This window comes from Notolepis coatsorum (assembly GCF_963971535.1).
Source record: "Notolepis coatsorum genome assembly, chromosome: 4".
Classification (NCBI taxonomy): domain Eukaryota; kingdom Metazoa; phylum Chordata; class Actinopteri; order Aulopiformes; family Paralepididae; genus Notolepis; species Notolepis coatsorum.
The window spans coordinates 825291-849997 of record NC_140168.1 but is presented as its reverse complement, the minus strand read 5'-3'; the positions used below and the strand labels follow the sequence as shown (position 1 = coordinate 849997).

General features: G+C 42.2%; 1 protein-coding gene across 1 annotated transcript; it reads left to right on the top strand.

Annotated features, from left to right (window-relative positions):
- Positions 1-677: 677 nt before the first annotated feature.
- LOC311227581 (cytidine deaminase-like) lies at positions 678-23296 on the top strand (the record flags this gene model as incomplete). Its single annotated transcript, XM_084313301.1, has 4 exons — positions 678-876; positions 17735-17846; positions 21047-21104; positions 23153-23296. The coding sequence occupies 4 exons, from the start codon at positions 678-680 to the stop codon at positions 23294-23296; spliced, it is 513 nt and encodes a 170-aa protein (XP_084169427.1).
- Positions 23297-24707: the final 1411 nt, after the last annotated feature.

Genomic DNA, 24707 nt, shown 5'->3' with positions numbered 1-24707 from the left:
TTAGATTCAAGTCCAGCCTGAAGACATGGCTCAAAAGGGACTATACCTAGACACTTAGCTTAAGGCACCCTTGCATGTTGTATGAGTCTGTATGTATATAAATGTTAAATGGTATATGTGATGTGTTGTGATGTCACGTTTTGTATGATGCATGTTTTAAGCATCACACTCCCCCACCCCCCTACAAGGACCACAATGGAAATAAGCTCTGAGCTTTTTTGTGTTTCATCCTTGGCAGTATATCCCGACTGTGCTCTTCTGTCACATGTTTATTTTTTATATTGTCAAATAAAGTCATTCATTCATTCATTCATTCAACATTCAGTAACAGCGAATACTATGTTTGATCCGTGGACGTCTCTCTGTGTCCCGCTCGCCACCGTTGAGTGCACTCCTTACGCCCCCCTGCCCCCCCCCTTTAAAACTCATTACTCACGCTACACTTCTCCCAAAGAGCCTCCGGCCCTCCCACCCCCGACCACGTGTGACCCGGGCACCCACAGAGCGACCCTTTTGTCCCACCGAAAACACGCTTGTTGTGTCGAGTCGGTTGACAACTCGACACGAGCCCCCATCCGGTCTCTCTCTCTCTCTCTCTCTCTCTCTCTCTCCCTCCCTCTCTCTCTCTCTCTCTCCGAAGCGTACTTGTTTACACCGGGCCCCCCCCGGTTGTCGTCATGGCGGACCCGAACACCGGGGAGTGCAGCAGGGTGACTGAGGCCGTGACGGAGGGCAGGAAACTCCCCGGGGAGAAGGGCGACTGGGTCCGGCTGCTTATCAACAAGTCGCAGAAGGCCAAAGAACACGCCTACTGTCCGTACAGCAAGTTCAGGGTGGGGGCGGCACTTATGGCACGTGACGGGACCATCTTCACAGGTACAGTAACAACAGCCGTGTTCCCGGGGGGGGGGGGGGGTTTAATAAGATCCCGGGTCTCTGCCCCGTGAATTGTTGTGCACGCTGCTGAGTGATGCTTTACTCACGAGTGTGTGTTGTGTTTGTCTGTGTCAGGATCTAGGGGTAACAGTACTGTATATTTGTATATTTGAATACCGCTTATGTCACAAATGTATCAGTACTAAATACCTGTATGTCCCTATGCCATAAATGTCATGTATGTTGTGTATGTCATATATGTTATGATGAATTGAAAATGGGGGACCCTGATGTAAACAAGACGAAAGTCTTTCTCAGGTCTGCATCCCCTTAACAATTGTGTGTATTGAGCCGTACTGTATTGTACCCATTCTGCAATCTGTTAAATAAAGTTTTCATTCATTCATTCATTCAGATTTGCGTTGTTTCCTGCTTTAGGAGGAATCGTAACACTTCATAGGATCGATTGTGTTTCTTCACGTGAGAGGTTATAACGTCAAACGGAACGATCTCAGTGTCCTTGCCGATTGAGATTCAGTCGATAAGTTGTTACGCGTGCTAACTGAGTTTACATACACGTGTGCTTTATGTATCTATCGGATTTGAGTTGCAACATTTCTAGTTTAGGAATAATAACACTGTTGTTTTTTGCATAAAAAGTGCTGACAAAATTGGTCAAACATACAAGAGAAACTCATCTTGTGCAAAAAGACACATTTGATTACCGATAGGCTGCTATAGGTGCGGAGGTTACTTGTGACGACAGCAGAGTGTCCCATATTGTATAGAGGCCTTGCCTGGGATGTTTGTAGAGTTATTATGGGATGTTTGTATAGTTATTTTTCTTCCAGTGTGGCTGCCTGTCACCGTTGGTAACCACTTTCAAAAGAAAATGTAAAAGATAATTTCTGTGCAGTGGTTGAGCAGGTAACACTGGGAAAGCATGATATTGCTGTTCTACTGTGACCGGTTTACAAGGTCCAGCAATAAGACACCAAAGTATTATGTGTTTGTCGATATGTTTCTCATATATCAACACATAGCAACTGTTGTCTCTTCCATTGACCATATTCACACGGCAGCCATTTTGCTCTTATGTCATGCTCAGGTTGGGATTCCTTTATTTGTTTATTCGGATCCCAATTAGCTGTCACCTAGGCAACAGCTATTCTTCCTGCAGTCCACATAGAACAAAAACATGCATACATATATATATATATATTTCCAAAGAATCAAACACAAAGAAAGAGAAAATAACGGACACTTTAAAAACAAAAAAGACGTTAAGAAATACGCACACACACGGACACACACACACGCACGGACACACACACACACACGGACACACACACACACACGGACACACACACACGGACACACACACACGGACACACACACACACACGGACACACACACACACGGACACACACACACGGACACACACACACACACACGGACACACACACACACACAGACATGCTTTCCACCCGCGGTGGGAACAGGGGGTAAAGAAACCCAAGCCTGAGCGACGTGTCATAAGAGCAAAATGGCCACCATGGGAATATGGTAAATTGCCACGTACAAAACAACGGTTGCTACGTTACGGGCAGCCAGCCACGCTGAGAGACACAGAACCACACAAACATTTGGTGCAAGGCCTCTATTGGCCGGCCGTCACAAACACACCCATCAAGGAGGAGCTGGGAGGAGCTGGGAGGAGCTGGGAGGAGCTGGGAGGAGCTCTGGAGGAGCTGGGAGGAGCTGGGAGGAGCTGGGAGGAGCTCTGGAGGAGCTGGGAGGAGCTGGGAGGAGCTCTGGAGGAGATGGGAGGAGCTGGGAGGAGCTGGGAGGAGCTGGGAGGAGCTCTGGAGGAGCTGGGAGGAGCTGGGAGGAGCTGGGAGGAGCTCTGGAGGAGCTGGGAGGAGCTGGGAGGAGCTCTGGAGGAGATGGGAGGAGCTCTGGAGGAGCTGAGAGGAGCTGGGAGGAGCTGGGAGGAGCTCTGGAGGAGCTGGGAGGAGCTCTGGAGGAGCTGGGAGGAGCTCTGGAGGAGCTGGGAGGAGCTCTGGAGGAGCTGAGAGGAGCTGGGAGGAGCTGGGAGGAGCTGGGAGGAGCTCTGGAGGAGCTGAGAGGAGCTGGGAGGAGCTGGGAGGAGCTCTGGAGGAGCTGGGAGGAGCTCTGGAGGAGCTGGGAGGAGCTCTGGAGGAGCTGGGAGGAGCTGGGAGGAGCTCTGGAGGAGCTGGGAGGAGCTCTGGAGGAGCTGGGAGGAGCTCTGGAGGAGCTGGGAGGAGCTCTGGAGGAGCTGGGAGGAGCTGGGAGGAGCTGGGAGGAGCTCTGGAGGAGCTGGGAGGAGCTGGGAGGAGCTGGGAGGAGCTCTGGAGGAGCTGGGAAAAGCTGGGAGGAGCTGGGAGGAGCTGGGAGGAGCTGGGAGGAGCTGGGAGGAGCTGGGAGGAGCTCTGGAGGAGCTGGGAGGAGCTGGGAGGAGCTCTGGAGGAGCTGGGAGGAGCTGGGAGGAGCTGGGAGGAGCTGGGAGGAGCTGGGAGGAGCTCTGGAGGAGCTGGGAGGAGCTGGGAGGAGCTTGGAGGAGCTGGGAGGAGCTGGGAGGAGCTGGGAGGAGCTCTGGAGGAGCTGGGAGGAGCTGGGAGGAGCTGGGAGGAGCTCTGGAGGAGCTGGGAAAAGCTGGGAGGAGCTGGGAGGAGCTGGGAGGAGCTGGGAGGAGCTGGGAGGAGCTCTGGAGGAGCTGGGAGGAGCTCTGGAGGAGCTGGGAGGAGCTGGGAGGAGCTCTGGAGGAGCTGGGAGGAGCTGGGAGGAGCTCTGGAGGAGCTGGGAGGAGCTGGGAGGAGCTCTGGAGGAGCTGGGAGGAGCTGGGAGGAGCTGGGAGGAGCTGGGAGGAGCTGGGAGGAGCTCTGGAGGAGCTGGGAGGAGCTCTGGAGGAGCTGGGAGGAGCTGGGAGGAGCTTGGAGGAGCTGGGAGGAGCTGGGAGGAGCTGGGAGGAGCTCTGGAGGAGCTGGGAGGAGCTGGGAGGAGCTGGGAGGAGCTCTGGAGGAGCTGGGAGGAGCTGGGAGGAGCTGGGAGGAGTTCTGCTCACAGCTGTTCTTGGTCAGAAAAGGGGCCTAATGTCAGAGTGGTGTGTAACTCTGTGAACGACCGGGTCGACAAGCGATTTCAGACAAAAATAAACACCTTGAATCATCGTTAAATTGTTATGTAACTGGGAGCAATGCTGAGACGACCTAGTATACTGTAATCTATGGGTCTAGTCTACTGTAATCTATGGCTCTAGTCTACTGTAATCTATGGGTCTAGTCTACTGTAATCTATGGCTCTAGTCTACTGTAATCTATGGGTCTAGTCTACTGTAATCTATGAGTCTAGTCTACTGTAATCTATGGGTCTAGTCTACTGTAATCTATGGGTCTAGTCTACTGTAATCTATGGGTCTAGTCTACTGTAATCTATGGCTCTAGTCTACTGTAATCTATGGGTCTAGTCTACTGTAATCTATGAGTCTAGTCTACTGTAATCTATGGGTCTAGTCTACTGTAATCTATGGGTCTAGTCTACTGTAATCTATGGGTCTAGTCTACTGTAATCTATGGGTCTAGTCTACTGTAATCTATGGGTCTAGTCTACTGTAATCTATGGGTCTAGTCTACTGTAATCTATGGGTCTAGTCTACTGTAATCTATGAGTCTAGTCTACTGTAATCTATGGGTCTAGTCTACTGTAATCTATGGCTCTAGTCTACTGTAATCTATGAGTCTAGTCTACTGTAATCTATGGGTCTAGTCTACTGTAATCTATGGGTCTAGTCTACTGTAATCTATGGGTCTAGTCTACTGTAATCTATGAGTCTAGTCTACTGTAATCTATGGGTCTAGTCTACTGTAATCTATGGGTCTAGTCTACTGTAATCTATGGCTCTACTGTAATCTATGGCTCTAGTCTACTGTAATCTATGAGTCTAGTCTACTGTAATCTATGGGTCTAGTCTACTGTAATCTATGGGTCTAGTCTACTGTAATCTATGGGTCTAGTCTACTGTAATCTATGAGTCTAGTCTACTGTAATCTATGGGTCTAGTCTACTGTAATCTATGGGTCTAGTCTACTGTAATCTATGGGTCTAGTCTACTGTAATCTATGAGTCTAGTCTACTGTAATCTATGGGTCTAGTCTACTGTAATCTATGGGTCTAGTCTACTGTAATCTATGGGTCTAGTCTACTGTAATCTATGAGTCTAGTCTACTGTAATCTATGGGTCTAGTCTACTGTAATCTATGGGTCTAGTCTACTGTAATCTATGGGTCTACTGTAATCTATGGCTCTAGTCTACTGTAATCTATGAGTCTAGTCTACTGTAATCTATGGGTCTAGTCTACTGTAATCTATGGGTCTAGTCTACTGTAATCTATGGGTCTAGTCTACTGTAATCTATGAGTCTAGTCTACTGTAATCTATGGGTCTAGTCTACTGTAATCTATGGGTCTAGTCTACTGTAATATATGGGTCTACTGTAATCTATGGCTCTAGTCTACTGTAATCTATGAGTCTAGTCTACTGTAATCTATGGGTCTAGTCTACTGTAATCTATGGGTCTAGTCTACTGTAATCTATGGGTCTAGTCTACTGTAATCTATGAGTCTAGTCTACTGTAATCTATGGGTCTAGTCTACTGTAATCTATGGGTCTAATCTACTGTAATCTATGGGTCTACTGTAATCTATGGCTCTAGTCTACTGTAATCTATGAGTCTAGTCTACTGTAATCTATGGGTCTAGTCTACTGTAATCTATGGGTCTAGTCTACTGTAATCTATGGGTCTAGTCTACTGTAATCTATGGGTCTAGTCTACTGTAATCTATGGGTCTAGTCTACTGTAATCTATGGGTCTAGTCTACTGTAATCTATGGGTCTACTGTAATCTATGGCTCTAGTCTACTGTAATCTATGGGTCTAGTCTACTGTAATCTATGGGTCTAGTCTACTGTAATCTATGGGTCTAGTCTACTGTAATCTATGGGTCTAGTCTACTGTAATCTATGAGTCTAGTCTACTGTAATCTATGAGTCTAGTCTACTGTAATCTATGGGTCTAGTCTACTGTAATCTATGGGTCTAGTCTACTGTAATCTATGGGTCTAGTCTACTGTAATCTATGGGTCTAGTCTACTGTAATCTATGGGTCTACTGTAATCTATGGGTCTAGTCTACTGTAATCTATGGGTCTAGTCTACTGTAATCTATGGGTCTAGTCTACTGTAATCTATGAGTCTAGTCTACTGTAATCTATGGGTCTACTGTAATCTATGAGTCTAGTCTACTGTAATCTATGGGTCTACTGTAATCTATGAGTCTAGTCTACTGTAATCTATGGGTCTACTGTAATCTATGAGTCTAGTCTACTGTAATCTATGGGTCTACTGTAATCTATGGGTCTAGTCTACTGTAATCTATGGGTCTAGTCTACTGTAATCTATGGGTCTAGTCTACTGTAATCTATGAGTCTAGTCTACTGTAATCTATGGGTCTAGTCTACTGTAATCTATGGCTCTAGTCTACTGTAATATATGGGTCTAGTCTACTGTAATCTATGGGTCTAGTCTACTGTAATCTATGGGTCTAGTCTACTGTAATCTATGGGTCTAGTCTACTGTAATCTATGGGTCTAGTCTACTGTAATCTATGGGTCTAGTCTACTGTAATCTATGGGTCTAGTCTACTGTAATCTATGGGTCTAGTCTACTGTAATCTATGGGTCTAGTCTACTGTAATCTATGGGTCTAGTCTACTGTAATCTATGGGTCTAGTCTACTGTAATCTATGGGTCTACTGTAATCTATGAGGGTCTAGTCTACTGTAATCTATGAGTCTACTGTAATCTATGGGTCTACTGTAATCTATGAGTCTAGTCTACTGTAATCTATGGGTCTACTGTAATCTATGAGGGTCTAGTCTACTGTAATCTATGGGTCTAGTCTACTGTAATCTATGGGTCTAGTCTACTGTAATCTATGGGTCTAGTCTACTGTAATCTATGGGTCTAGTCTAGTGTAATCTATGGGTCTAGTCTACTGTAATCTATGGGTCTAGTCTACTGTAATCTATGGGTCTAGTCTACTGTAATCTATGGGTCTAGTCTACTGTAATCTATGGGTCTAGTCTACTGTAATCTATGGGTCTAGTCTACTGTAATCTATGGGTCTACTGTAATCTATGGGTCTAGTCTACTGTAATCTATGGGTCTAGTCTACTGTAATCTATGGGTCTAGTCTACTGTAATCTATGGGTCTAGTCTACTGTAATCTATGGGTCTAGTCTACTGTAATCTATGGGTCTAGTCTACTGTAATCTATGGGTCTAGTCTACTGTAATCTATGGGTCTAGTTTACTGTAATCTATGGGTCTAGTCTACTGTAATCTATGGGTCTAGTCTACTGTAATCTATGAGTCTACTGTAATCTATGGGTCTAGTCTACTGTAATCTATGAGTCTAGTCTACTGTAATCTATGGGTCTAGTCTACTGTAATCTATGGGTCTAGTCTACTGTAATCTATGGGTCTACTGTAATCTATGGGTCTAGTCTACTGTAATCTATGAGTCTAGTCTACTGTAATCTATGGGTCTAGTCTACTGTAATCTATGGGTCTACTGTAATCTATGGGTCTAGTATACTGTAATCTATGAGTCTAGTCTACTGTAATCTATGGGTCTAGTCTACTGTAATCTATGGGTCTAGTCTACTGTAATCTATGAGTCTAGTCTACTGTAATCTATGGGTCTAGTCTACTGTAATCTATGGGTCTAGTCTACTGTAATCTATGGCTCTAGTCTACTGTAATCTATGAGTCTAGTATACTGTAATCTATGGGTCTAGTCTACTGTAATCTATGAGTCTAGTCTAGTGTAATCTATGGGTCTAGTCTACTGTAATCTATGAGTCTAGTCTACTGTAATCTATGGGTCTAGTCTACTGTAATCTATGAGTCTAGTCTACTGTAATCTATGGGTCTAGTCTACTGTAATCTATGGGTCTAGTCTACTGTAATCTATGGGTCTAGTCTACTGTAATCTATGAGTCTAGTCTACTGTAATCTATGGGTCTAGTCTACTGTAATCTATGGGTCTACTGTAATCTATGGGTCTAGTATACTGTAATCTATGAGTCTAGTCTACTGTAATCTATGGGTCTACTGTAATCTATGAGTCTAGTCTACTGTAAACTATGGGTCTAGTCTACTGTAATCTATGGGTCTAGTCTACTGTAATCTATGGGTCTACTGTAATCTATGAGTCTAGTCTACTGTAATCTATGAGTCTAGTCTACTGTAATATATGAGTCTAGTCTACTGTAATCTATGGGTTTACTGTAATCTATGAGTCTAGTCTACTGTAATCTATGGGTCTAGTCTACTGTAATCTATGGGTCTAGTCTACTGCAATCTATGGGTCTAGTCTACTGTAATCTATGGGTCTAGTCTACTGTAATCTATGGGTCTACTGTAATCTATGGCTCTAGTCTACTGTAATCTATGAGTCTAGTCTACTGTAATCTATGGGTCTAGTCTACTGTAATCTATGGGTCTAGTCTACTGTAATCTATGGGTCTAGTCTACTGTAATCTATGAGTCTAGTCTACTGTAATCTATGGGTCTAGTCTACTGTAATCTATGGGTCTAGTCTACTGTAATATATGGGTCTACTGTAATCTATGGCTCTAGTCTACTGTAATCTATGAGTCTAGTCTACTGTAATCTATGGGTCTAGTCTACTGTAATCTATGGGTCTAGTCTACTGTAATCTATGGGTCTAGTCTACTGTAATCTATGAGTCTAGTCTACTGTAATCTATGGGTCTAGTCTACTGTAATCTATGGGTCTAATCTACTGTAATCTATGGGTCTACTGTAATCTATGGCTCTAGTCTACTGTAATCTATGAGTCTAGTCTACTGTAATCTATGGGTCTAGTCTACTGTAATCTATGGGTCTAGTCTACTGTAATCTATGGGTCTAGTCTACTGTAATCTATGGGTCTAGTCTACTGTAATCTATGGGTCTAGTCTACTGTAATCTATGGGTCTAGTCTACTGTAATCTATGGGTCTACTGTAATCTATGGCTCTAGTCTACTGTAATCTATGGGTCTAGTCTACTGTAATCTATGGGTCTAGTCTACTGTAATCTATGGGTCTAGTCTACTGTAATCTATGGGTCTAGTCTACTGTAATCTATGAGTCTAGTCTACTGTAATCTATGAGTCTAGTCTACTGTAATCTATGGGTCTAGTCTACTGTAATCTATGGGTCTAGTCTACTGTAATCTATGGGTCTAGTCTACTGTAATCTATGGGTCTAGTCTACTGTAATCTATGGGTCTACTGTAATCTATGGGTCTAGTCTACTGTAATCTATGGGTCTAGTCTACTGTAATCTATGGGTCTAGTCTACTGTAATCTATGAGTCTAGTCTACTGTAATCTATGGGTCTACTGTAATCTATGAGTCTAGTCTACTGTAATCTATGGGTCTACTGTAATCTATGAGTCTAGTCTACTGTAATCTATGGGTCTACTGTAATCTATGAGTCTAGTCTACTGTAATCTATGGGTCTACTGTAATCTATGGGTCTAGTCTACTGTAATCTATGGGTCTAGTCTACTGTAATCTATGGGTCTAGTCTACTGTAATCTATGAGTCTAGTCTACTGTAATCTATGGGTCTAGTCTACTGTAATCTATGGCTCTAGTCTACTGTAATATATGGGTCTAGTCTACTGTAATCTATGGGTCTAGTCTACTGTAATCTATGGGTCTAGTCTACTGTAATCTATGGGTCTAGTCTACTGTAATCTATGGGTCTAGTCTACTGTAATCTATGGGTCTAGTCTACTGTAATCTATGGGTCTAGTCTACTGTAATCTATGGGTCTAGTCTACTGTAATCTATGGGTCTAGTCTACTGTAATCTATGGGTCTAGTCTACTGTAATCTATGGGTCTAGTCTACTGTAATCTATGGGTCTACTGTAATCTATGAGGGTCTAGTCTACTGTAATCTATGAGTCTACTGTAATCTATGGGTCTACTGTAATCTATGAGTCTAGTCTACTGTAATCTATGGGTCTACTGTAATCTATGAGGGTCTAGTCTACTGTAATCTATGGGTCTAGTCTACTGTAATCTATGGGTCTAGTCTACTGTAATCTATGGGTCTAGTCTACTGTAATCTATGGGTCTAGTCTAGTGTAATCTATGGGTCTAGTCTACTGTAATCTATGGGTCTAGTCTACTGTAATCTATGGGTCTAGTCTACTGTAATCTATGGGTCTAGTCTACTGTAATCTATGGGTCTAGTCTACTGTAATCTATGGGTCTAGTCTACTGTAATCTATGGGTCTACTGTAATCTATGGGTCTAGTCTACTGTAATCTATGGGTCTAGTCTACTGTAATCTATGGGTCTAGTCTACTGTAATCTATGGGTCTAGTCTACTGTAATCTATGGGTCTAGTCTACTGTAATCTATGGGTCTAGTCTACTGTAATCTATGGGTCTAGTCTACTGTAATCTATGGGTCTAGTTTACTGTAATCTATGGGTCTAGTCTACTGTAATCTATGGGTCTAGTCTACTGTAATCTATGAGTCTACTGTAATCTATGGGTCTAGTCTACTGTAATCTATGAGTCTAGTCTACTGTAATCTATGGGTCTAGTCTACTGTAATCTATGGGTCTAGTCTACTGTAATCTATGGGTCTACTGTAATCTATGGGTCTAGTCTACTGTAATCTATGAGTCTAGTCTACTGTAATCTATGGGTCTAGTCTACTGTAATCTATGGGTCTACTGTAATCTATGGGTCTAGTATACTGTAATCTATGAGTCTAGTCTACTGTAATCTATGGGTCTAGTCTACTGTAATCTATGGGTCTAGTCTACTGTAATCTATGAGTCTAGTCTACTGTAATCTATGGGTCTAGTCTACTGTAATCTATGGGTCTAGTCTACTGTAATCTATGGCTCTAGTCTACTGTAATCTATGAGTCTAGTATACTGTAATCTATGGGTCTAGTCTACTGTAATCTATGAGTCTAGTCTAGTGTAATCTATGGGTCTAGTCTACTGTAATCTATGAGTCTAGTCTACTGTAATCTATGGGTCTAGTCTACTGTAATCTATGAGTCTAGTCTACTGTAATCTATGGGTCTAGTCTACTGTAATCTATGGGTCTAGTCTACTGTAATCTATGGGTCTAGTCTACTGTAATCTATGAGTCTAGTCTACTGTAATCTATGGGTCTAGTCTACTGTAATCTATGGGTCTACTGTAATCTATGGGTCTAGTATACTGTAATCTATGAGTCTAGTCTACTGTAATCTATGGGTCTACTGTAATCTATGAGTCTAGTCTACTGTAAACTATGGGTCTAGTCTACTGTAATCTATGGGTCTAGTCTACTGTAATCTATGGGTCTACTGTAATCTATGAGTCTAGTCTACTGTAATCTATGAGTCTAGTCTACTGTAATATATGAGTCTAGTCTACTGTAATCTATGGGTTTACTGTAATCTATGAGTCTAGTCTACTGTAATCTATGGGTCTAGTCTACTGTAATCTATGGGTCTAGTCTACTGCAATCTATGGCTCTAGTCTACTGTAATCTATGGCTCTAGTCTACTGTAATCTATGGGTCTAGTCTACTGTAATCTATGGGTCTAGTCTACTGTAATCTATGGGTGTAGTCTACTGTAATCTATGGGTCTAGTCTACTGTAATCTATGAGTCTAGTCTACTGTAATCTATGGGTCTAGTCTACTGTAATCTATGGGTCTAGTCTACTGTAATCTATGGGTCTAGTTTAGTGTAATATATGGGTCTACTGTAATCTATGGGTCTACTGTAATATATGGGTCTAGTCTACTGTAATCTATGGGTCTAGTCTACTGTAATCTATGGGTCTAGTCTACTGTAATCTATGGGTCTAGTCTACTGTAATCTATGGGTCTAGTCTACTGTAATCTATGGGTCTAGTCTACTGTAATCTATGGGTCTAGTTTACTGTAATCTATGGGTCTAGTCTACTGTAATCTATGGGTCTAGTCTACTGTAATCTATGAGTCTACTGTAATCTATGGGTCTAGTCTACTTTAATCTATGAGTCTACTGTAATCTATGGGTCTAGTCTACTGTAATCTATGAGTCTACTGTAATCTATGGGTCTAGTCTACTGTAATCTATGAGTCTACTGTAATCTATGAGTCTAGTCTACTGTAATCTATGGGTCTAGTCTACTGTAATCTATGGGTCTACTGTAATCTATGGGTCTAGTCTACTGTAATCTATGAGTCTAGTCTACTGTAATCTATGGGTCTAGTCTACTGTAATCTATGAGTCTAGTCTACTGTAATCTATGGGTCTACTGTAATCTATGAGTCTAGTCTACTGTAATCTATGGGTCTAGTCCAGTGGTTCCCAAAGTCGGGGTCGCGACCCAAAGGTGGGCCGCGAGCAGCCATGGGTGGGCCGCGAGATGATTTATAAATTTTTTTTTTTTTTTTTTTTTTTTGTCAGGCCACTGAACTTAGAAGCAGGCCAGGACAGTGTTTCTAGTTGTATTCTAAAATTCTATTCTATTGTATTCTAAAATGTGACTATATGGTTTTATATTAACTTAATAAATAAACAAAAACGAAAAATCTACTTATTTCAACGAACATTTCAAACTAAATAACAGATTATGCACATAAAACGCTGAAAACAACCGAAGCAACAATAGTATTTTAATGAGACTATTATTATTATCATTATTATTTTGCAACAAGTTAGCCCTCTCATAAATAGCACATATAAATGAATAACTAACTTGAACTAACTTAATAGGATTGAAGTGATATTTGGCTTAAAAAATCAGTCGCCCGGCAAAAAAATAAATAAAAAAAAAAAGACGATGTGCATTGGGCCGCGGCTCTCTGACGCCTTATTTTCTGGGTCCTGGCCTGAAAAGTTTGGGAACCCCTGGTCTAGTCTACTGTAATCTATGGGTCTACTGTAATCTATGGGTCTAGTCTACTGTAATCTATAGGTCTAGTCTACTGTAATCTATGGGTCTAGTCTGCTGTAATCTATGGGTCTAGTCTACTGTAATCTATGGGTCTAGTCTAGTGTAATCTATGGGTCTAGTCTACTGTAATCTATGGGTCTAGTCTACTGTAATCTATGGGTCTACTGTAATCTATGGGTCTAGTCTACTGTAATCTATGAGCCTAGTCTACTGTAATCTATGGGTCTAGTCTACTGTAATCTATGGGTCTAGTCTACTGTAATCTATGGGTCTAGTCTACTGTAATCTATGGGTCTACTGTAATCTATGGGTCTAGTCTACTGTAATCTATGAGCCTAGTCTACTGTAATCTATGAGTCTAGTCTACTGTAATCTATGAGTCTAGTCTACTGTAATCTATGGGTCTACTGTAATCTATGAGTCTAGTCTACTGTAATCTATGGGACTAGTCTACTGTAATCTATGGGTCTACTGTAATCTATGAGTCTAGTCTACTGTAATCCTTGGGTCTACTGTAATCTATGGGTCTAGTCTACTGTAATCTATGGGTCTAGTCTACTGTAATCTATGGGTCTAGTCTACTGTAATCTATGAGTCTACTGTAATCTATGGGTCTAGTCTACTGTAATCTATGAGTCTAGTCTACTGTAATCTATGGGTCTAGTCTACTGTAATCTATGGGTCTAGTCTACTGTAATCTATGGGTCTAGTCTACTGTAATCTATGAGTCTACTGTAATCTATGGGTCTAGTCTACTGTAATCTATGGGTCTAGTCTACTGTAATCTATGGGTCTAGTCTACTGTAATCTATGGGTCTAGTCTACTGTAATCTATGGGTCTAGTCTACTGTAATCTATGGGTCTAGTCTACTGTAATCTATGGGTCTAGTCTACTGTAATCTATGGGTCTAGTCTACTGTAATCTATGAGTCTAGTCTACTGTAATCTATGGGTCTAGTCTACTGTAATCTATGGGTCTAGTCTACTGTAATCTATGAGTCTAGTCTACTGTAATCTATGGGTCTAGTCTACTGTAATCTATGAGTCTAGTCTACTGTAATCTATGGGTCTAGTCTACTGTAATCTATGGGTCTAGTCTACTGTAATATATGGGTCTACTGTAATCTATGGGTCTAGTCTACTGTAATCTATGGGTCTAGTCTACTGTAATCTATGGGTCTAGTCTACTGTAATCTATGAGTCTAGTCTACTGTAATCTATGGGTCTAGTCTACTGTAATCTATGGGTCTAGTCTACTGTAATCTATGGGTCTAGTCTACTGTAATATATGGGTCTACTGTAATCTATGGGTCTAGTCTACTGTAATCTATGGGTCTAGTCTACTGTAATCTATGGGTCTAGTCTACTGTAATCTATGAGTCTAGTCTACTGTAATATATGGGTCTACTGTAATCTATGGCTCTAGTCTACTGTAATCTATGGGTCTAGTCTACTGTAATCTATGGGTCTAGTCTACTGTAATCTTTGTTTGTTTGTTTGTTTGTTTATTAACACAGTTAAACAGAAGTAAAAACAATACATAATAAGTTATAACGATTGTGAAGGAGAAGTTAGAAGCCTAGAGGCTTATCAAGAACGTCCCCCGTTTTATAAAATCAAACATACAAAAATACAAGAATATGCATATTATAAAATACCAGAATACATTAAAAGATTCGTGTTAATACAAACATACATACACACAGTACATACATGGATATACTGTGTACATAATAATATATAACAACCCACCCACCTGCCTATAAACCTACCCACCCACATAACCAAATGCATACCTACATGTATGACCTGTAGGTATGTATCTATCTACTACTTTTGGATGAGAATTTCTTTGTAGTTTGCTTTAAAAATAAGCAGAGATGGAGATTTCCTCAGCATAGGATCAGCTGCATTCCAAAGATTGGACCCTCTATACCTCACTGAGAACTGCCTAAGTGAAGCACCACAATAAGGTATATGCAGGTCCCTGGACTGACGTGTAGCATATGAATGGACATCTGAATTAAAAGAAAAAAAACTATTAAAACCATTTGGTAGATTGTGATCATGAATGCATTTGTACACAAATATACATATCTGTAAAGAATTAACCTCAGACACTGTAATCTATGAGTCTAGTCTACTGTAATCTATGGGTCTACTGTAATCTATGGGTCTAGTCTACTGTAATCTATGAGTCTAGTCTACTGTAATCTATGGGTCTAGTCTACTGTAATCTATGGGTCTACTGTAATCTATGGGTCTAGTATACTGTAATCTATGAGTCTAGTCTACTGTAATCTATGGGTCTAGTCTACTGTAATCTATGGGTCTAGTCTACTGTAATCTATGGGTCTACTGTAATCTATGGGTCTAGTCTACTGTAATCTATGGGTCTAGTCTACTGTAATCTATGGGTCTACTGTAATCTATGGGTCTAGTCTACTGTAATCTATGAGTCTAGTCTACTGTAATCTATGAGTCTAGTCTACTGTAATCTATGGGTCTAGTCTACTGTAATCTATGGGTCTAGTCTACTGTAATCTATGAGTCTAGTCTACTGTAATCTATGGGTCTAGTCTACTGTAATCTATGGGTCTAGTCTACTGTAATCTATGGGTCTAGTCTACTGTAATCTATGGGTCTACTGTAATCTATGGGTCTAGTATACTGTAATCTATGAGTCTAGTCTACTGTAATCTATGGGTCTAGTCTACTGTAATCTATGGGTCTAGTATACTGTAATCTATGAGTCTAGTCTACTGTAATCTATGGGTCTAGTCTACTGTAATCTATGAGTCTAGTCTACTGTAATCTATGAGTCTAGTCTACTGTAATCTATGGGTCTAGTCTACTGTAATCTATGGGTCTACTGTAATCTATGGGTCTAGTATACTGTAATCTATGAGTCTAGTCTACTGTAATCTATGGGTCTAGTCTACTGTAATCTATGAGTCTAGTCTACTGTAATCTATGGGTCTAGTCTACTGTAATCTATGGGTCTACTGTAATCTATGGGTCTAGTATACTGTAATCTATGAGTCTAGTCTACTGTAATCTATGGGTCTAGTCTACTGTAATCTATGGGTCTACTGTAATCTATGGGTCTAGTATACTGTAATCTATGGGTCTAGTATACTGTAATCTATGGGTCTAGTCTACTGTAATCTATGGGTCTAGTCTACTGTAATCTATGAGTCTAGTCTACTGTAATCTATGAGTCTAGTCTACTGTAATCTATGAGTAGTCTACTGTAATCTATGGGTCTAGTCTACTGTAATCTATGGGTCTAGTCTACTGTAATCTATGGGTCTACTGTAATCTATGAGTCTAGTCTACTGTAATCTATGAGTCTAGTCTACTGTAATCTATGGGTCTACTGTAATCTATGGGTCTAGTCTACTGTAATCTATGGGTCTAGTCTACTGTAATCTATGAGTCTAGTCTACTGTAATCTATGGGTCTAGTCTACTGTAATCTATGAGTCTAGTCTACTGTAATCTATGGGTCTAGTCTACTGTAATCTATGGGTCTAGTCTACTGTAATCTATGAGTCTAGTCTACTGTAATCTATGGGTCTAGTCTACTGTAATCTATGGGTCTAGTCTACTGTAATCTATGGGTCTAGTCTACTGTAATCTATGGGTCTAGTCTACTGTAATCTATGGGTCTAGTCTACTGTAATCTATGAGTCTAGTCTACTGTAATCTATGGGTCTACTGTAATCTATGAGTCTAGTCTACTGTAATCTATGGGTCTAGTCTACTGTAATATATGGGTCTAGTCTACTGTAATCTATGGGTCTACTGTAATCTATGGGTCTAGTCTACTGTAATCTATGGGTCTAGTCTAGTGTAATCTATGGGTCTAGTCTACTGTAATCTATGAGTCTAGTCTACTGTAATCTATGGGTCTAGTCTACTGTAATCTATGGGTCTAGTCTACTGTAATCTATGAGTCTAGTCTACTGTAATCTATGGGTCTAGTCTACTGTAATCTATGGGTCTAGTCTACTGTAATCTATGGGTCTAGTCTACTGTAATCTATGGGTCTAGTCTAGGGCTCTGCGATTAATGGGGGAAAAATCACTATCTCGATTCATAGACCTATGCAATCTCATTTCTAAATTATGACGATTTCTTTATATATATATATATATTTTTTTACTTTACTTTTTTAAATGATGACGATTCTGACTTGAGTTATTTTGTATGTTACAAGAGACTTTTAAGTCAAGCACTTTCATATATGTTATGTTTAAAGGAAAACTCCAACATTTTGGGAAATTAGCTTATTTGCCATCTACCCTGGAGTTAGACAAGAAGACACATACTTTTTTCTTCTCTGTGCATGCAGTAGGAGTAGGAAGACGTGCACCGTTAGCCTAGCTTAGCGTCAGTCACTGGAAGTAGGTTCCTCCATTAGCCTAGTTCCCAACGTCTTCCTACTCCCACTGCATGCACAGAGAGGAAACAGGTATGCATCTTCTGGTCTAACTCCAGGGTAGATGGCAAATAAGCTAATTTCCCAAAATGTTGGAGTTTTCCTTTAAGTTTAAGTCAAGCACTTTGATATTATATGTTATGTCGGCTGTTTAAGAAATAGTGCAACAAATGATTTTATTGAAAAAAATAAGAATTGTGTGAGAGAATCGTGATCTCAATTCTTAGAGAGAAAAATCGTGATTCACATTTGAGCAAGCATCGCCGAGCCCTAGCGGCCTATTCTACTGTAAACTGTGGGCCAGAGTGGCTCAATTCTACAGCGTTGACAAAGGTTCCATTTGCTTTCTATGTTTTCTCAACAGGTTGCAATGTTGAAAACGCATGCTACAACATGGGCCTCTGTGCCGAGCGGACGGCCATCACCAAGGCCGTGTCTGAGGGCCACAGGAGCTACAAGGCCATAGCCATCGCCAGGTACTCTCTTCGGGGACATAGTCAACATGCATGGAGCAATGTGTGTGTGTGTCAATAACCATAGACTCGTCACCAACGCATGAGACACCGGGTTCGACTCCGGCTGTCGGCGTTGCCTCCGGCTTGGGCCGGCCGTCATACTGACTCAATTGGCAGAGTTAGCGGGTGGGAAGTCGATGGGTGGTAATCTGGACGTTGTGGACGGCGACTCCTACAGGTCGGTTGGGGGACGCCTGCACAGCAGAGACAGGAAAATGGCGGGGGCAGTGTGAGCCTCCCACACGTTACACCTCCTCGTGTACCGGAGGGGACGTGTGAATACTTTCCCCAAGACGGTTGTCCTTCCGCGTTCGGTTTGCGCGGCCTGATTGGCCACTGACGCTTCTCTCAGCGCCCAATCGCGTTGCGCCTAGCTTTCAGTTCCACAGCCCATTTCCTCGTATTGTTTTCATCTCTCTATATTAACATAACGCGCTATTCATATCAATCGGCATCACATCAATATAAATAACGTATTGTTTTCATCTCTCTATATATATTTTTTTATCTACTTTTTCCTCCCATTTTCTATTTTTCTCCCATCCCAATTTCGTATCGTCCAATTCTACCCTCCCCTGTCTCGAACGCTGTTAGGCCACGCCTCCCACAGGCCGGCTGCAATGTGGACGAAGCCTTGCATCACGTGTCCCCTCCGGTACTCAAGGAGGCAGCCGTCGCATCTCTTCACCTGCACAGCGCGATCTCTCAGCGTCGGGGGGTCTGCGATTGGAGGGCACGCCGCCCCCGTCGCTTACTGATTCTGCTGCGCAGGCGCACCAACCGACCTGTAGGAGTCGCTGTCCACAACGTCCAATCCCCACCCATCAGCTTCCCACCCCCTAATACTGCCAATTGTGTTAGTATGAACGACCAGCCAAGCTAATAGCAATGCGGAGAGCTGGGCTCGAACCCAGCGTCTCCTGCATTGGTGGTGAGCGTCTTGCCCACTGCACCACCTAGCAGCACTTCATCTCTCTATATTAACGTAACGTGATATTCATATCAATCGACATCACATCAATATAAATAACGTATTGTTTTCATCTCTCTATATTAACGTAACACGCTATTCATATCAATCAACATCACATCAATAGTTAGTATATTGATGCACGGCGGTAGTAGTTAGTGCATTGATGTGCTAGTTAGTTAGTATATTGATGCACGGCGGTAGCGAGTTAGTTGATAGTTAGTAGTATATTGATGCAGGTAGGTAGCTGATGTGATGGACTTGTGGAACTGAGAGAAGTTCTGAAAGTTAGGAGCGAGCGTTAGGAGTAACGCGATTGGGCGTTGAGAGAAGCGTCAGTGGCCAATCAGGCCGTGTAAACCGAACGCAGAAGGACAACTGCCTTGGGGAAAGTATTCACGCGGAGGGGACACGTGATGCAAGGCTTCTATCCTCCCTACAACCGGCCAGTGGGGGGCACATGCGAGCAACGTTCAATACAGGGGAGGGAAGAATTGGCACGGCTAAATTGGGATGGGCGAAAAATTGAAAAAGAGGAGAACAAGTGGATACAAAAAAAGATTCAGTATCTTGTCACAAGTCAGCCAGTGCATAACAGAGGGAAATTGAATTGGTCCACACAGTATACATAATTGAGACTCTTGAGTGAATGGCTTCTTGCTAGCGCTTATTATTTAAGGCTATGTTCACACTGCAAGCCTTATTGCTAAATTCTGATTTATTGCTCAGATCTGATTTATTTTATTTTTGGCTGGTCACGTTATTTAATATTTATAAAAAAAAATTTGGTCAATATCAGATTCCAGTGTGAACCAGTCGTGCTTCCTGAACTGACCCGCATGCGCAAATGAACAATAAAGAAGATGGGCGTAAAAACAAATTGCGACGAATGTCAATCTAGATAGAGGGACGTAAATGTCACATGAAAGTCGCACGACTGTTCAGATCAGATTCCATGTGATTTGTGCCGTTTACTCCGTCGTGGAGGAATCTGCTCTGAGGCCTGTTCTGCCCCAAATCAACAGCCGCCTATTGCTCCTGTAACCCTTTCACTGCCACACGACAGAAGGTTAGCCCTTTACTATCACACAACCGACGGCGATGCTCCATCATTAGCATCATTAGCTCCGCATCCGCTAACCTTCTGTATTGTCACAGTGAAAGGGAGGCAAAGTAATACTAAAGTAAACAGATGTAATCAGATGTTACTGTATTGGAGTCATCTAATCGATTGTTACTAATTGCAATTGTAAGCAGGCCCATACAACTATAGCCTAGTAGTAGTATTCCTAATAGTATTCCTGTGTTGTTGTTTTTTCGTACACACCAAATACTATAGCAATATCATAGTATTATGATGATTATGGTAAAACCACAGGAATATTGATTGACTTAGAATATTATTGACTTATATATATAGTATATACAGCACTATTGTACATGCTATCATACAGAGTTATATGGGTTATGTGCAAGTAGGTATATAGAAGGATTATAATATGCAGGTATACTCAGACAGATATGGATATATATACAGTATAGGGCTGACCCCTATTAGTCGATTAGTCGACTAATCGGTCGAAAGGAGCCGTAGTCGACTGCCAACCTCTTAGTCGAATACATTTTTTTTCTTTTTTTTTTATCATTATCATTATCATTTTATCATTTATCAAAAGAGGCCTCTAACACTAATGCCGTGCATACCAGAGGCTAACTGCCTACGAAAAAACAGACACAGAGGCACTGAAAGAGGATTTCACCGTCTAATGAACACACTAGACTAGACACATATCAAGATGTATCCATCAGTGGACCAATTGCATGCTTTCACAGAGGACAAGAAGCCTTCAGTCGACTCCTTCAGACATTAAGCACCCCCACATCCCAAATGGAATGATGAAATAATATATATATATATATATATATATATATATATATATATATATATATATATATATATATATATATATATATATATATATATATATTTTTTTTTTTTTTTTTTTTTTTTTCGACTAATAGTCGACTAACGGCAAATTTTGGCCAATCATAGTCGACTATCCTCATCCTTAGTCGGGGACAGCCCTACTACAGTATATATGTGGTCAATATACATCTATATACGGTATATACAGCACTGTTATAGGCTTACTGTACTTCAACTGCCTTTAACACGTCTCTAATTTCCCAGCGACATGGAGGAGCAGTTCATATCTCCGTGTGGAGGGTGCCGGCAGTTTATGAGAGAGGTAATTTTTACCTTTGTCATCATAAACACAACTCTATAAAGTACCAAGCAGCACTAACTTTGTTGTTATACGTTATTAACGAGGCCCCAAATCCGTGATTTGCCTGACACAGACATTTGGGGGGTTATATATTTAAAGGTGCACTATGTAGTTTTGTGAGAAGCATTTCTAAGGTATATTATTTCCATAACTGAGTAAAAAAAACTGTCCTGAAACTTGGATCCCTGTGTCACTGTCACTGAAGATAGGAAGCTATACCGGAATAATTATTCATTGCTGTTGTTTACAAAGGCAGGGATCACGTTTTGGTTCACAGTGCCTCAAGATTATTTTGTTTTCATTTTTGATAACATAAGATAGAATGATTCTAAGAATGACAGTAAATGTCTTTTGCAGGCCCTGCAAACAAATCCTCCTCCTCCGCAAATTGCATAGTGCACCTTTAACCCTTTCACTGCCACACGACAGAAGGTTAGCCCTTTACTATCACACAACCGACGGCGATGCTCCATCATTAGCATCATTAGCTCCGCATTTGCCGTCGGTTGTGTGATAGTAAAGGGCTAACCTTCTGTATTGTCACAGTGAAAGGGTTAACCGGCTGCCGTGTGGCAGTGAAAGGGTTAAGAGTTGGATCTGTAGATGACAAAAATAAGCCTTTTGGAACATTCTTAATTATTAAATACATAATATGGTCCTTTCACTTTTACGGTTTACGAACGTTACCAATGTACACAAATCTTTTACCGCCAGAAAATAGAGCAAATACAATAGAATATATATGTACCATTACTTAGCCTTATCCTTGTGTATAAAGCTCAGTCAATCAGGCGGCTGGGTGGCGCAGCGGACATTGCGCTCGTCACCAACGCAAGAGACACCGGGTTCGACTCCGGCTGTCGGCGGCGTTGCCTCCGGCTTGGGCCGGCCGTCATACTGACTCAATTGGCAGAGTTAGCGGGTGGGAAGTCGATGGGTGGTAATCTGGACGTTGTGGACAGCGACTCCTACAGGTCGGTTGGGGGACGCCTGCACAGCAGAGACAGGAAGTGGCGGGGGCAGTGTGAGCCTTCCACACGTTACACCTCGCCACTGAGAGTCCGCGCTGGCAGGTGAAAAGATGTGACAGGCTGCCTCCTCGTGTACCGGAGGGGACACGTGATGCAAGGCTTCTATCCTCCCTACAACCGGCCAGTGGGGGGCATATGCGAGCAACGCTCAAGACAGGGGAGGGGAGAATTGGCACCGCGAAATTGGGATGGGAGAAAAATAGAAAAAGAGGAGAAAAAGTGGATACAAAAAAAAAAGCTCAGTCAATCAACTAGAGAATGAAAACATGTCCTGATTTAAGACGCCACATTTAATCAGAGATATTCATATTTGAGGGATAGTAATACCTTTGACATGAAACAACACACAGCCAATGGAACTCCTGGGTCCAGGTCATGTCTATGTTCAACACTAAGGTCTAATGTGAGCCGTATGCCCGCCCGCCTCTCTTGGCTTAACGTTGAAAATAGGTTGTCTTTTAATACACTTGTGCTGTTCAAGTTGGTCATGAGCCGTAAAACTCCTGTTTTTATACATAAACAGATTGTTTATAGTAATACTGTGCACGAGCATTACACTAGAGGTTCCAGTAGTGGGCAGCTTGAATGACCAGGTCCAATAACCAACGCTTTAAGGAGATCTTTTATCATTGACTCTTTGGAATAATAACCTGCCTCAAAACCTCTGCTGCATTCACAGTAAATTAACTTTTAAAAATAATCTTAAATTGTATTCAACACTGTAAAGTATTTTAGTTTTTTGTTTTCTGTTTCTTTGCGCGCATGTCATTTTAGCTATCTTATTTGTTAGCTTCATTATGGGTGTTGAGTACTGACTTTTTAATCATTTTGTTTTGCAACAATAATTGTTTTTTGTATGTTTTTTTTTTATGTGGACCCCAGGAAGACTAGCTGGTTGCTATGGCTAATGGGGATCCGTAATCAAATCAAATCAAATCAAATCAAATCAAATCCACTCCACTCTCTCTCCTCGTCCAGTTTGGCGACCAGTGGTCGGTGTTCCTCTCCAAGCCCGACGGGTCGTATGTGCAGATGACGGTCGAGGAGCTCCTGCCCGTCTCGTTTGGCCCCGAACATCTGAAGCAGAAGAGAGTGTTCCCCACACACAACGGGTCGACATGATGACGGACGTTAGAGGGAAGAGATTTGATAATAGTCATAAAGCTGTGGCCTAGTTTAACCTTTTCTTTGTAGGACCAGGTGTTTACAGTAATTCTGTATGTTCATTTAGCTTCATCTGTCATGTATTAAACCTATATAATTGCCCGAAACTGTCTCCTTTCTTGCAATTACTGTCTTTGCACTGAGTAATTTAGTAGGATACACCTGCAGTCTATTCTCCTCTTCTTTCTAAACTGGGGTTTTGTTGTGTAGAAGCCGCACGAATCCGCTTCAAGGTCCTCTGCCTGGCATATCGCGTGGCGAAAGGAATGGCTCCTGCCTACCTCCGGTCAATGGTCTCTAACTACACACCCTCAAGACCCCTACGCTCTGCATCTTCTAACTACACACCCTCAAGACCCCTACGCTCTGCATCTTCTAACTACACACCCTCAAGACCCCTACGCTCTGCATCTTCTAACTACACACCCTCAAGACCCCTACGCTCTGCATCTTCTAACTACACACCCTCAAGACCCCTACGCTCTGCATCTTCTAACTACACACCCTCAAGACCCCTACGCTCTGCATCTTCTAACTACACACCCTCAAGACCCCTACGCTCTGCATCTTCTAACTACACACCCTCAAGACCCCTACGCTCTGCATCTTCTAACTACACACCCTCAAGACCCCTACGCTCTGCATCTTCTAACTACACACCCCCAAGACCCCTACGCTCTGCATCTTCTAACTACACACCCTCAAGACCCCTACACTCTGCATCTTCTAACTACACACCCTCAAGACCCCTACGCTCTGCATCTTCTAACTACACACCCTCAAGACCCCTACGCTCTGTATCTTCTAACTACACACCCTCAAGACCCCTACACTCTGCATCTTCTAACTACACACCCTCAAGACCCCTACGCTCTGCATCTTCTAACTACACACCCTCAAGACCCCTACGTTCTGCATCTTCTAACTACACTCCCTCAAGACCCCTACGCTCTGCATCTTCTAACTACACACCCTCAAGACCCCTACGCTCTGCATCTTCTAACTACACACCCTCAAGACCCCTATGCTCTACATCTTCTAACTACACACCCTCAAGACCCCTACGCTCTGCATCTTCTAACTACACACCCTCAAGACCCCTACGCTCTGCATCTTCTAACTACACACCCTCAAGACCCCTACGCTCTGCATCTTCTAACTACACACCCTCAAGACCCCTACACTCTGCATCTTCTAACTACACACCCTCAAGACCCCTCCGCTCTACATCTTCTAACTTCTAACATGCATCATTGTTTACAATGAACGGTGGGGCTAATCGAAAGGACTGGACACGGACAAGTTAAACTAACCTAAAGTTAGTTGTTCACCAACAATCTACAGACACAAACAAACACAGAACCGGACT